This window comes from Sapajus apella, unplaced genomic scaffold (assembly GCF_009761245.1).
Source record: "Sapajus apella isolate SASKATOON/1434 unplaced genomic scaffold, GSC_monkey_1.0 scaffold4, whole genome shotgun sequence".
Lineage (NCBI taxonomy): Eukaryota > Metazoa > Chordata > Mammalia > Primates > Cebidae > Sapajus > Sapajus apella.
The window spans coordinates 17405453-17420425 of NW_022436944.1; the positions used below are offsets into that span (position 1 = coordinate 17405453).

At 38.6% G+C, this 14973-nt stretch overlaps 1 protein-coding gene and 1 pseudogene across 3 annotated transcripts in view; both read left to right on the plus strand.

Annotated features, from left to right (window-relative positions):
• The window catches only part of ERICH6 (glutamate rich 6), a 35907-nt gene that overhangs the window by 5005 nt on the left and 15929 nt on the right, over window positions 1-14973 (plus strand). Inside the window, exons 4-11 of the mRNA XM_032263295.1 lie at window positions 1023-1038; window positions 6468-6504; window positions 6783-6838; window positions 6946-7062; window positions 8531-8629; window positions 9883-10040; window positions 10278-10348; window positions 12007-12152. Of these exons, the coding sequence (XP_032119186.1) occupies window positions 1023-1038; window positions 6468-6504; window positions 6783-6838; window positions 6946-7062; window positions 8531-8629; window positions 9883-10040; window positions 10278-10348; window positions 12007-12152 (700 nt within the window). The remainder of the gene's footprint in view (window positions 1-1022; window positions 1039-6467; window positions 6505-6782; window positions 6839-6945; window positions 7063-8530; window positions 8630-9882; window positions 10041-10277; window positions 10349-12006; window positions 12153-14973) is intronic.
• The window catches only part of LOC116539972, a 13234-nt pseudogene continuing 2114 nt past the window's right edge, over window positions 3854-14973 (plus strand). For both annotated transcript variants that reach the window (XR_004264247.1, XR_004264248.1), the window contains exon 1: window positions 3854-3865. The product of XR_004264247.1 is annotated as a glyceraldehyde-3-phosphate dehydrogenase pseudogene, transcript variant X1 (transcript). The remainder of the gene's footprint in view (window positions 3866-14973) is intronic.

Genomic DNA, 14973 nt, shown 5'->3' on the forward strand with positions numbered 1-14973 from the left:
CTCCAGATTTGAATCCTGGCCCCAACACATACTAACCTTGTGATGTTGGGCAAGTTGCTTACCCTCCTTGAGTCTTACTTTCTTCATCTCTTGGTAATAGTCATATTGTCACAGGATTCTTATGAAGATCAAAACAAGATTCAATATTTTCAGTAATCAATAAACAGTAGCAATTATGCTCACATCAAGAAATAATCTGCCATTGTATTTTTGATACATATCTTTATTTTTTATTATAAAAGTAACATACGCACACTTTTTAAATGTCAAACCACTGACAAGTAGATAATGTAATAATTAAAATTTTAACTTTTCTAGCGTATTTCCTTTCAGCTTTATCTTCACATTTTATGTTATGTCATTTATTCATCAGATGCTTACTGAGCACCTACCGTTTGCCAAGCACCTATCATAGGCCTAGCCTGAAATAGGGAATCGGCAGTGAAAAAAACCAAACAAATCCCCCGTCTCAGTGGTATTAAAGTGTGGGACGTGGAGGTGATGGTAAGAGCAATGATATGTAGAATAAATCAGTAAATATATAAAACATTAGATGATGTAAGTGCCAAGGAGAAAAGTAAAGCAGGGAAGGGGCTGGAAAGTGTCAAGGGTTGGGGGTGGGGTGCAAGCTTATACAGGGTGCCCGGAGAAATCTTTTCCTGAGAACCTGAGGTATCTGAGCAAAGACCTATAGGAGGGGAGAGAATGAGCCAGGACAGTCTCACAGGAAAGGTGTTCCGTAGCAAGTGCCTTTTTCTAGAACAAGAGGCCAGTGTGGCTGCAGTAGAGCAAGCAAGCAAGGAGGACAATCTTAGGGGTTGAGGTTAGAGAGATCTGAGGACCAGATCTTTCTCACTGGGAGCGAGGTGGGAAGTTGCTGGAGAATTTATGCAGAGAAGTGATACAATCCAATTGGTATTTTTAATGACTGCTGGCTGCTGAGAAAATATGAGGGCAAGAAGCCGGAGATTGAGCTCAGAACACTCCATTGTTAAGTTGGGGACATGAGGAAGAAATTGAAGAAAAGCATCCAGTGAGGTAGCAGAAAAACCAGGAAGAGTCCTATATACCAATAAAGTTTCAAGGAGGCATAATGATCAGCAGGTTCAAATGGTACTCGGAGGTTAGGAAGATGAGGGCTGAGAACTAACTACTAGATCTAGCATGTGGAAGTCATTGGTGATGTGAGTAAGACCAGCTTCAGTGTAACTATGGGGATAAAAGCCTGATTGGAGTGGGCTCAAAAGACAGTAAAATAAGTGTAGAATAGAAATGGAATCATGCTCCACAGTCCCATTACTAAACTTTTAATGGCACAATGTTGTAACTAAAACATCAACACAGTCTTACTTTTAAAAAGTCAAATGATACAAATCAAACAATAGTTTATTTTGACCATTACCCTCAATTTTAGGTGTCACCACTATTATCATGTTGGTGTGTATCTTTCCAAATCCTTTCCTAAGCTTTTACATCCATATAAAAGTATAGTAGTGTAGCCACTTTTGTTTGCTGTTGTTATTTACATGAATGGTAGCACGCTGAATATATTATTCTAGTTGCCTTTCCACTTAATATGCCTTGAAAATTTTTACCAGTAAATACAGGTAAAAATTCTTTGTAATTGTCATGTAATAGTACATAGTATAGATGTACAATTATTTATTTAAAGATTCCCCAACTGATGGGTAAAGTTTCTCCTAGATATTCACTTCCACAGTGTTACAGTAAGCTGCCTCCTCTCTGTTTACACACCCAAATATTGCTCTAAGACAGATGCCAAGAAAGTGGTATTGATGAGCAAATAGTTAACACATTTTAATCATCACCTTCCTAAAGAGCTGACCCAATGTATGCTTCCATCAAAAGGGTTGTTGAGACTACCCTTTTCCTACACTTTGCCATATTTTATATTGTCACTCTTTTAAATTTTTGACAGTCTGGTAGGTGGAAATGATTATTATTATATTTCTTAATTATTCTGATTATTGCCAAGGTTGAGCATCTTGATACCAATTATATTTTTTGGTCACCTGAATATCTTCTTTGAATTAAGCAAAAGTGTTCATATCTTTTGCCCATTTTTCCATTGGGTTGTCTTTTCTTTATGTTTATTTTTTGGCAGCTCTTTACATATCTGTAATACTTCTTTGAATGTTGCATATGTTGCAGATTGCTCCTCTTAGTTTGTCTTTTACATTTGCTTGTGGTCATTTTTTGTTACATATAATTTTAAATTTGATCTAAGTAAATCTTTTCCTTGTGATTTTCACATTTTATGGTTTAAAAAGTATTTCCCTAATTCAAGGTTATATGTATATTTTCCTACATTTTCATCTAAAACTTCTAGAATTTTACTATTTCCCTTTAGCGCCTTAATCAATATGGACTTTATTTTTGTGAATGGCTTAAGAAGATGGCCATCCTTTCTTCCCCCCAACCTTTGTCCCCATACTACTCTTTAAGCAGTCCAACCCTTCCACTCTGCTTTGAAATGATGTCTTTATCCTATACTAAATTATCAAATATATATTGTATATACATTTCATGTGTGTACATATTAAGAAGTGGGGCCTTTTCCATAAGGAAAAACAGGTTTCTCCTTCAAAGGGAGTCTGGTACCTTCTCCGTTTTCTTTAAGGAACCCCAGGCTATTGTAAACTATTTTAGTTTACTCATGCAGCAGAGGGTGCAAGAGAAAGGAGAGACAGCAAAAGTAAATGAAGAAGACAGAATTCAGTCAACTGAGAAGAAAAAAAACTTTTGCTCAAAAAAAGAGACAAGATTCTACAAGAGAAAAGAAAAAAACTCGAAGGCCTTTTAAATACAAACACACACATATACACACACACATTTTGGATGTTAGCTGATTTTAACCATTGAGCTCCTTTTAAAAAAAATTTTTTAAATCTCATCACTGTATTTCAGCTAGGACAAATTGCTGTTATTTCAGAAGTACTAAGTATCAAACCAGAAAGGGCTTGATTTAGGAACCAAAACCCAGGCTGTTGCGGTGGAAAAAAGAAGGCAGAACCTTAGCTATGGAACTGCAGCATGGGGCAACAACCACAGCTTTCAGTTTGGCCTGGCAGCAAAAAGGTGGCCTTGTTATGTAAAGAAATCCCCTTAGGTAGTCAAAATCAAAAATCTTTCCTTTTCTTTCCCCCTCTTTTGCTGGCCATTTTTCTCCCCCAACCATGTCACCTTTTTTTCACCCCCAGTGGGAAATTAGCCACTTCAGACACCTCATTCCCCGTAACTTGGAACTTTCTTTTGGATTTGATCCAAGTTAGATAGAGTTGGTCAAACCCAATGGGAAAAAGCAAGAAACAAAAACAACAAAAAAAACAGTAAGCAAAACAATTATCGCACAGCTTATATGATAACTGAGTACTCTAGTGGTAAGCAGAAAGTAAGACCAGCTGGTTGTTAATTTTACCTTTAGCCAAGACAAAACCCAATTCAGTTACTTACCTAGGGATGGGTCTCAGGCTGAAGACTGCTGTCTATCATCCAAGGGGCAGGGAAAAAAAAATCTTATCTTTCCTGTTGGAAGCAAGCTCAAACTCTGTAAAAGAGTTACCTCCCTTCCATTGTCATAGAAATGGGAAAAATTTGCCTTCCTTATGTTGGAAGCAAGTAAAACTTCAAAAAATAAGAAGTTGTAGAGCAAAATAAACTTTAGATCAGGGATTCTCTGGAGAGGGTGCTTCCAGGCCTCAGCAAATTATCCTATTGGTTTCAGCCATAAAGATAGCTCAAGCTAGTACCAAACACTGATAGGAGATCTGTCAAATGTCAGAGGAACCTCCACTCAGAATCCCTCTGTGGTTACCAAAGTGTGAACCCTGAAAATCTGAGACAGGTCTTAGTTAATTTAGAAAGTTTATTTTAGCAAGGTTGAGGATGCGCACCTGTGAAACATCCTCAGGAGATCCTGGTGACATGTGCCCAAGGTGGTAGGACCACAGTTTGGTTTTATACATTTTAGGGATACATGAGACATCAATCAACATACATAAGATGAACATTGGTTTCGTCTGGAAAGGCAGGACAACTCAAAGCTGGGAGGTGGCTTCTAGGTCATAGGTAGATAAGAGACAAATGGCTGCATTCTTTTGAGTTTCTGTTTAGCCTCTCCAAAGGAGGCCATCAGATATGCATTTATCTTGGTGAGCAGAGGGGTGACATTGAATAGAATGGGACGCAGGTTTGCCCTAAGTGGTTCCCAGCTTGACTTTTCCCCTTAGCTTAGTGATTTTGGCGCCACAAGATATTTTTCTTTCACGTAAGCTACCCAGTTTAGGGCATTTGTTATAGCAGCCCAAATGAACTAAGACAGTAGTGTATCATGGACATCTTTCCATATCAGGAATGACTTACCTAATTCTTTGAAATTACGCCATGATATTTCCTCATATACAGTTACTGTGACTTAGGTAATGCTAGACATATCAGGGTTGTTCTTGTCTTTTGTTTTTTTGTTTATTTTTTTGAGCTCTTCCCTATAACAAATAATGCATTAATGAAAATCTTTGTGCATTAATTTTTTAAAATATCTGTGCTGGCATTTCTGTTAGATAAGGATGCCTAAAACATCTTTAAAATTTTTTCAGATGATCCACATTGCTCCCCACCTCCCCAAAATAGATCAACTTCTTTTGAAATTTTTAAATTATTTACTTACTTTTTGAGACAAAGTCTTGCTCTGCCACCCAGGCTTGAGTGCAGAGGCTTGATCTCAGCTCACTGTGGCCTCAACCTCCTGCTCAAGTGATCCTCCCACCTCAGCCCCCAATAGCTGGGACCACAGGCATGCACCAGCACAACTGGCTAAATTTTTTAAAGTTTTTCACAGAGACAGAGTCTCAGTATTTTGCCAAGACTGGTCTCAAACTCCTGAACTCAAGTAATCCTCCCACCTCGGCCTCCCAGAGTTCTGGGATTACAGGCATAAGCAACCACGCCTAGCCTAGATCAACTTCTGAAGCCTGTTTCCAGGAGCAGCCCTAGCAGCCCTTGCTGTCCTGGCATTGCTGAGAAAATAAGTCCCTTACATTTTAATAGCCTCTTCCCTTTGCCTCTGTCCCATTATAGGTTGCTCTGATTGGTTTTTCATCATCACAATCCTGTCTGCTTTAAATCTTCTAGACATTTACTGAAAGTTGCTGATTTGTGGATGGCCTTCTTCCCCATTTCCAGTGCTTCTGGAATCTACAGATAGAGTAATCCTGGTGGTTTACTTCACTGTCTTGAACTATAACCCTCAGCACCCTCCTACCTGAAAAATCTCACCAAAAATAACAGACATAAAGTAGACTGATGGTACTTAAAAGAAGCAGAAAACAAAAGGGTATGCAAAGCATGGTTATGACCGAGGAAAATATTAATCTGTGTAGCACAATAGTCCCCTCTTATCTACAATTTCATTTTCTGTGGTTTCAACTGCCTGCAGTCTGAAAAGGGAAATTTCAGAAATAATCAACACATGCGTTGTAAATTGCAATGATATTCTGAGCAGAGTGATGAAATCTCTCACCATTCCACTCTGTCCTGCCTGGGACATGAATCATCTCTTTGTCTGCTGGAGTCACTTCGCAGCCTTCTGATGATCAGATTGACTGTTGTGGAATTACAGGGCTGTGTTCAAGTAACCCTTAGTTTCTTTTTATTTTATTTTACATATTCATTTATTTTGAGACAGACTGTCATTCAGTAGCCCACGTAGGAGGGCAATGACATGATCTCGGCTCACTGCTACCCCTGCCTCCCTGGTTCTACAGGTGCCCACCAGCACACCTGGCTAACTTTTGTATTTTTAGTAGACACAGGATTTCGCCATGTTGCCCAGGGGGGTCTGGAACTCCTGACCCCAAGTGATCCATCCACCTTGGCCTCCCAAAGTGCTGGAATTACAGGCATGAGCCACTTAGTTTCTTAATAATGGCCCCAAAGCTCAAGAGAAGTGATGTTGGCAATTTGGATATGCCAAAGAGAATTTATAAAGTGTGTCCCTTAAGTGAAAAGGTAAAAGTTATTGACTTCATTAAAAAAAGAAAAAAATAGTATGCTGAGGTTGCTAAGACACATGGTAAGGATGAATCACCTATCTGTAAAATTGTGAAGGAAAAAGAAATTTGTGCATAGCAGGGTTTGGTACTACCTGAAATTTCAGGCATTCACTCAGGATCTTGGAATGTTTCCTCTGCAGATCAAGGGGGACTACTGTATTCTAGGGCTAGAAAGGAAGGGGAAACATTTTAAACTGTGTTATATAGAATGCTTACTTTCCTTTGTTCTTCTTTATTGTTGAGAAAATGTTATTTGGGAAAAGGGGCAAAAGATTAAAAGATATAAGAAACATAGTAAGGGTGTTTATTTTTCCAAGAGATGTACTTTCTTTTATATTCAGCTTCTTTTCTACTTTGTCAGATTGATGACACATGTACACTGTTTTCACAGGGAAGAAAACTGAACCTGAGTCTCTGGCATCTAAGTTAAGAGGTAAATGCATGTTTGGCGTCATCTCCTTTTGCTGGCAAAGGTAAACCACCAGTAGGGAACCACCTTAACTCACACAGAGCCCATCCGCTTTGAAAAATGACTTGCCTAAGAACGTGTAAGAAGGTGGTGAAAATGTCGGGGTTCGGGGCATCTGAACAGTGTGTGTGTGCTGAGCTAGGAGGATGATGGTGGGTGGGTGTGAATCTCCAGATTACAGAAGTGGAATGCACTGCACAAAGGCTTTAAACATTTCTCATAAATCTATTCTTTCTCTTCAGAGAAATGGGTAATTGATCCAGAAGAGCCAAAACTAAATATTTTATATGAGCTGGAGGTAAGAAATGTTTATCGTACTAACTAGTACACTGTTCTCATAGTAAAAATAGTTTATTCGATCTTCAATTATTTCCCCCCACCACCCTTTTCTCTTTTTAAATTTAGTTTAAGGAAGACTTCATGACACTGTTTGAGCCTTCTCTGAGAACATTACCCAGCATCGGACCACCTTCCATTCTGGCATACAAAGCAGAGAGGTCCAATCTAGGCCTTAACTTCAAGGTGACTTTAATTCATGTTTTTTTATTATTACTCTTTTAAAATGACATGAAAAATACATAATGATTTGCACAATAGACAGTGAACATGCTCTACAGGGAAAAAAAAATGCCAAAGAGCTCAATTACTTAGAATAATACTTAGAGTGACTGTGTTCGTTGCCCAGGGCTGCTATGACAAGTACCACAAACTGGGTGGCTTACGATAACAGAAACTTACTGACTCGTAGTTCTGGAGGCTAGAAGTTCGAAATCAGTGTTTTGGCAGGGCCGACCTATAGGGGCGAATCCTTCCTTCCCTCTTCCTAGCTTGTGGTGGTGGCAGCAGTCCTTGGCATTCCGTGGCTTGCCACTGCATCACTCCAATCTCTGTCTCAGTTGTCACACCATTCTCTGTGTGTCTGGGTCCAAATGTCCCTCTTTTCTAAAGATACCAAGTCATATTGGATTTGGGCCCATTTGAATGACCTCATCTTAACTTGATTACATTTGCACAGACTGTATTTCTCAATAAGGTCACATTCACAGGTACCAGGAGTTAGGACTTCAATATATCTTTTTGGGAGACACAATTCAACCCATATGAGTGGCCACAAAGCCTGGAAACAGGCCAGACACAGTGGCTCACAACTGTAATCCTTGCACTTTGGGACGCTGAGACAGATCACTTGAGACCAGCCTGGGTGACAGAGACCTTGTCTTTTTAAAAAATTATTATTTTATTATTATTAATTTTTGAGACAGGGTCTTGCTGTGTCACCCAGGCTGGAGTGTAAGTGGAACGATTATGGTTCACTACAGCCTCAACCTCCTGGGCTTAAGCAATCCTCTCACCTCAGCTTCCCAAGTAGCTGGGACCACAGGTGTGCACCACTATGCCTAGCTAATTTTTAAAGTATTTTGTAGAGATGGGTCTCACTATGTTGCCCAGGCTTATTATTAAAAGAAGAAGAAGAAGAGAGAAGGAGGAGGAGGAGGAGGAGGAAGAGGAGAAGAAAAGAAGAAGGTGAAAAAGAGAAGATGAAAGAAGAAGGAGGAGGAGGAGGAGGCCTGGAAACAAGGGTGAATGTTTGCCATATTTGATCGTGTGAAGTGACCGATTAATGCCTGTACTTGAAGGGCAAGAGAAAGGATACCTCAAGTAGCTCCAATAAGATGGTGCACCACCACACTGCCACTAGAGTGGTGAGGAACTGACTGGTGGAATGCTTGTTTCCAAACCTAGACTGGGTGCCATGGCCATGTGGAAAGAATTGCTTACTCCCCAGATCTGAAAACCCTTGATGACTTCTTGGGCATAGTAAAAATGCACGTTTATTCTTTAACAATGAGGGACATGAATCATGCAAGGCAACACATCATGGATGCCTGTGTAGAGATTATGTTCCATTCACCAACTATGCGCAGGGCCATGCTCTTGTTGCTCTGAGTCTTGATGGAGACTTCCTTAATTTTTTCCTCTCTCTCTGAAGGATGAAGAGGAGGAGACATCACCCGAATGTGAATTTTGTGGAAGCGATCTAAGAGCATTTTTTTCTAATGTGGATATTTGCTCTGAAGCAAAAGGGCATGTAAGTTCTAAGGCAGGTTTACTGTGAAAATAGTGTTGTCTTTAAACATATGTAGTGTTTTCTCTTGCATCTTTCCCCGCATTGTCATTTTTAAAAGTTAGGCTGGGCGCGCTGGCTCACACCTGTAATCCTAGCACTTTGAGAAGCCGTGGTGGGCGAATTGCCTGAGCCCAGGAGTTGGAGACCAGCCTGGGCAACACGGTGAAACTCTATCTCTACTAAAATACAAAAATTAGCCGGCCGTGGTGGCATGTGCCTGTAGTCCCAGCTACTAGGGAGGCTGAGACAGGAGAACTGCTTGAACCCAGGAGGCAGAGGTTGCAGTGTGCCGAGATTGTGCCACTGCACTTCAGCCTGGGTGACAGAGCGAGACTGTCTCCCAAAGAAGTTATATGTGAGCTGTCAGGGAAATGTAAAGTGCAAGCATAATGAGATACCACTTCACACCCACTAGGATGGGTATAATTTAAAAGACAGATAATAATAAGTGTTGATAAAGATGTAGAGAAATTAGAACCCACATGTACTGCTGAGGTGGAATAGAAACTGGTACATCACTTTGGAAAACAGTCTAGTAGTCCCTTGAACGTTTCAACATACAGTAACCATATGACCCAGCAATTCTATTCCTAGGTTTATACCCAAGAAAACTGGCAACATATGTCCACACAAAAACTTGTACAAAAGCGTTCAAAGCAGCATGATTCTTAATAGCCAAAATATAGAAACCTGACTGTCCATCAGTGGATGAATGGTGAATGAAATATGGTATATCCATACCATGAAATATTATTCAGCCATAAAAAGAAATATGAAGTACTGAAACATGTTACCATATGGATAAACCCTGAAAACATTATGCTAAGTGAAAGAAGCCAGTCTTTCACTTAGCATGTTATATGGTTCCATTTTATAAACTGTACAGAACAGTCACATTTAGAGAGACAGAATGTGAATTAGTGGTTGCCAGGGACTGTGAAGAAGAAAGGAGGGGAAGTGACTGTTAGTGAGAATGAGTTTCGGATTCTAAAATTGATTATGGTGATAATTGTACAACTCTGTGAATATATTCCAACTAATGAATTGTACTTTTTAAATGGGTGAATTGTATGGTATGTTAATTATGTCATAATAAAGCTGTTACTAGAATAAAAAGTTATGATAGATTGTTGTCCAAATCTTAGTCATTTGTATCCCCTCTAATCGTCTTCATCTAGGACTGATAAAATGAAAGTAACTTCTATGTTTTCCAGGCCTCCTGCTGTATTGCTTTCCAAAATCTGATTGACTCTATCTATGAGGAGCAAATAAAAATCAAACCCCCTAAGGCTGAATTAATCGCCATTAACCCTCATGCAGCCCATGGCAGTGAGGTCGACAGATTCAAGGCAAAAGAAAAAGCCATGCAAAGGTAACACTGAGCCTTTGATACTGAAACTCAAGACAGGCCAGCTTAATCAGAGCATCTTTTGCAAATGAACCTCATTTTTTCAAGATATATAATTTTAAAGACGTATTCCCTAGATTCACAAGCAATTAACAGATTGAATTGACAACGGATGGCATTTAAGCAGTTGAATTTTGTAGTAGACTGTTTTAAGCTTCAACCACATTTCAGATTTATGCCTAATATTTTTTGATTTTATAGGAAACAGGAGCAACGAATGGCCAGACATTTTGCAATAATATCAAGGGAACAGACTCATTTCTCTGAAGAAGGTGAGTTCATCCATGCTGATCTTATAGACCAGCTGTACAACATCAGAAAGCTCAGATGTTTAACCAAAGATGAAATGGGTGTATTTAAAAAATAGTATTGGCTGTTGTAGTGGTTCACGCCTGTAATCCCAACACTTTGGGAAGCCAAGGTGGGAGGATCACTTAAGTCCAAAAGTTTGAGAACAGTCTGGGTAACATAGTGAGATCCCATGTCTATTAAAAATAATAATAATTAGTAGTAGTATTGAAAAGTTTTTAGTTCCAAGTACAGTATAGCCAGCATCAGTCAAAATGGCTCAGAAAAGCTAGTGTTTCCAGCCATCTGACCTTTGCAGTTTTCAGTCTTCATCTCATTGTTATTATTTATTGAAATAAATTAGCAACACCTATAGAGCACTTTACAGATAATCGCAAAGAGCTTTCAAGTCTCATATTTTATTAAGCATACTTTTCCATTTTGTTTTCAAGCTTGGATATGGAAAATCTGTCCAAAATGAGTCTGCTTATTTTGTTCATCTATTAGTTGTGTAAGCTGGCTGGCCAGTATCACTGTAGTACTGGTACAGTTGAAGAAACTCTGTTTAGAATCAGAAGTCCTGGATTTATATCCTTGCTTTTCTCCTCACAGGCTGTCTGATACAGGGTAAATGATTTAATCTTCCTAGGCATCAGGCTCCTCCTCTACCACCCAGAGCTACTGAAAAGATACTTAGATGAGAGCTAAGCTATGAGGATGCAAAGGCATAAGAATGATACCGTGGACTTTGGGGATTTGCGGGTAAAGGGTGGGAGGGCGGTGAGGGATAAAAGACTACACATCACTGCTCAGGTGATAAGTGTGCCTAAATCTCAGAAATCACCACTAAAGAACTTATTCACCAAACACCACCTGTTCCCCAAATCCTATTGAAATAAAATAAAAATAAAAGTTGAACTGCCAAAAAAAAAAAAAGAAAAACAAAGATGCTTAGAGAAGATATATTTTTATTTATTTTTGTAACTAAATCCCTAATATAAAGTTTCTTGATATCCAACTGTTTAGAGTGTCAGTTCTACAGGAACTAAAAGCCAGAAAGTTCCACTTAACGAAAATTGTCTTTTTTTTTTTTTTTGGGCCAGAGTCTCATTCTGTCACCCAGGCTGAAGTGTAGTGGCACGATCTTGGCTCACTGCAACCTCTGACTCCCAGGTTCAAGCGATTCTCCTGCCTCAGCCTCCCGAGCAGCTGGGATTACAGGCACACACCACCATGCCTAGCTAGTGTTTGCATTTCGGTAGAGATAGGTTTTCACCATGTTGGCCAGGCTGGTCTCAAACGCCTGACCTCAAGTAATCTGCCCGCCTTTGCTTCCCAAAGTGCTGGGATTACAGGCGTGCGCCACTGAGCCTGGCCTCATTTTTCTTAACAAAGGAATGTTCTCGTTTTTTGACAAAAGAAGCCCCTCACTAATTTAACGAAGGCTGACATTTTTCTTTCTTTCCTCCTCTTCATATGTAAAATGGGAATAATAGCATTTTTAAAGATGATGAAAAATTCAGATATAAAAATGTCTTATGAATCAGTGAATTCATATTGGGGTTTGAAATTTCATTTTAGAAAAGAGGCTTTAGAAAATTTAAAACATATATGTGTTTCTATGTGATTCTTTTCCCATTAGATTCAAAGCGCTTAAAAACAATTTCTTATCAACTTTCTGTGGATATTCCAGAAAAACCGACAATTGATGACATAATATTTGATTTTCAACTAAAAAACAGTAACATGTCCATCATTTGCTGTGATTCTCGGATGGCAGGTGGAAAGGTAATGAACTTGTAATTTTTTTACTTGCTATTAAAAAAAAATCAGTTTTACCTAAAATTATAAAATCTTTCATGAAGCTTGGCTACATGACACATTTAACTAGTTGTTAAAAAGAATTAGCACAGGCTTGGCCTTTTAACTTTTACTAGACTTTATAATAATGTCTTGTGTTTGTATTAAGAGCTTTTTTACTTTAAAATGTAAGTGTTGCATATTAAAGAACATTTGGAACTCGTAGAAAATTAAAAGGAAGGGAAGAAAATTACCAAAAGTTCCCAATCACTTCTTCCAGAACATTAACATTTCAATATTTTCGTGACTTACACTGCCCACTATGGTAGCAATACTACATTGAGCTATTTAGGTTGAAATTAAATTAAAAATGTAATTCCTCAGTCACACTAGCTATTCCACAAGTCTTAGATAGCTACATGTAATTAGTGGCTACTGTACCACAGTGAAGATAGAGAACACTTTTCTTGTAATCAAGTTATATTAGCACTGTTCTAGATGGTTTCCCTTGCATACGTTTTTGTTAACACATTTATAATTGTATCATATATAAAATTTTAATCTCTTTTTTAGCTTAATTATAAAAACATTTTCCAAGACTAGGTACAGTGGCTCACATCTGTAATCCCAGCACTTTGGGAGGCCAAAGTGGGTGGATTGCTGGAGTCCAGAAGTTCAAGACCAGCCTGGACAACAAGACAGAACCCTGTCTCTATGAAATATAGAAAAATTAGTTGTGCATGTTTGCACACACCTGCAGTTTCAGCTACTTAGGGGGCTGAGGCGGAAGGATCCCTTGAGCTTGGGGGCAAAAGTTGCAGTGAACTGAGATTGCACCACTGCACTCCAGCCTGGGTGACAGAGCAAGACCCTGTCTCAATTTTTTAAAAATGCATGATATTATATAGTTTACATTATTTTAATAGCTATATAATTTTTCATGTAGTTTAACCCATTTTTCTGTTCTTGGACATACGGATTCTTAACAATTTTTTTGCTATACTAAGTAGCATTTCTTTAAATATCCTTGTATGTAAGTACATTTCTATATAAGTATAGTTCCTCAGAATAGATTTCCCAACATTAAATTACTGAGACCTGGTTTGTTTCTCTTGGGAAGTAAAGAATTTAAGGGGTAAACCAGGCAAACTGGCTTGCACCTGTAATCCCAGCTATTCAGGAGGCTAAGGTGGAAGATAACTTGAGGCCAGGAGTTTGAAACCAGCCTGAGCAGCATAGCAAAATCCCATCTCTAAAAAAAAAATTTTGGCTGGGTGTGGTGGCTCACGCCTGTAATCCTAAAACTTTGGGAGGCCGAGGCGGGTGGATTGCTGGAGCTCAGGAGTTTGAGACCAGCCTGGACAACATAGTGAAACCCCGTCTCTACTAAAATACAAAAAATTAGCCAGGTGTGGCAGCATGTACCTGTAATCCCAGCTACTTGGGAGGCTGAGACAGGAGAATTGCTTGAACCTGGGAGGCAGAGGCTGCAGTGAGCCAAGATCACGCCAATTCACTACAGCCAGGGTGACAGAATATGACTCTGTCTCAAAACAATTTTTTTTATTTTTATTTTTTGTTGTTGTTGTTTCTAGCACAATATGTGACATTTAGAGAGCAAAAAAATTATTTTTAATGAATTAGCTGGGCATGGTGGCACATGCCTATAGGCCCACCTATTTGGGAGGTTGAGGCAGGAGGATCACCTGAGCCAAGAGTTTGAGACTGCAGTGAGCTATCATCATGTACTCCAGCCTGGGTGACAGAGCAAGACCCCATCTCAAAACAAACAAACAAACAAACAAAAAAGAAAGTAAGGGTGTCAGTAAACCCAGGTGCCTGACAGAAGTAAATCCAAACTATCTTTGGAGGAAGGTCACTAATTCAACCTCCAAATCACATCTACAAATTATTTTTCAAGTTCAGTTACAGCACACAGTAAAAATTAAACAAGAAAACTTAACACTACAACTAAAAACCCAGAGGAATAATATCCGATAAGAGACCTGAAAAGACTTTGGAAAATGAAGTCTAACTGTATTAATGAAAATAAAAGATCAGAGGAAGCATATGAAGGGAACAGAAAACTTAAAGTAATATAGCAGATTTGAAAAGAAAAAAATGAACTGAAGTGAAAAATGCAACAACTGAAATGAAAAATACAACAATTGAAAATAAAAATTTAAAAGATGAGAGTTAAAAGCAGGTTAAACTAAAGAAAGAGCTAATGTCCAGGAAGAAAGGTTGAAAGGAAAAAATATCAAAATTCATTATGGGGATTAAAAAAAAGATAAGAGGCCGGGCGTGGTGGCTCACGCCTGTAATCCAAGCACTTTGGAGGCCAAGGCGGGTGGATCACCTGAGGTCGGGAGTTCAAGACCAGCCTTACCAACATGGTGAAACCCCGTCTTTAAAATAAATAAATAAATAAATAAATAAAAGATAAGAAACACAAGAGAATGTGTATGATACAAAAATAAAATGAAAGGTCTAAAGTGCATTTATTCAAAATACCAGAAGATGAGAAAAAAAAGATAATCAGGAAGAGGCAATATTTTAAAATATAATTGATGATAATTGTTCAAAACTGATAAAAGAGACCAATCCACAGGTTTAAGAATCCCAGTGATTTCAAGCAGTATGAGAAAGAAAAAATGGAGAAAACCAAAGACAGAAAGAAGAAAGAAAGAAAGAAAGAAAGAGAAAGAAAGAAGAAAGAAAGAGAAAGAGAAAGAAAGAAGAAAGAAAAAAGAAAGAAAGACAGAAAGAAAAAGAAAGAAAGAAAGAAAGAAGGAAAGAAAGAAAGAAA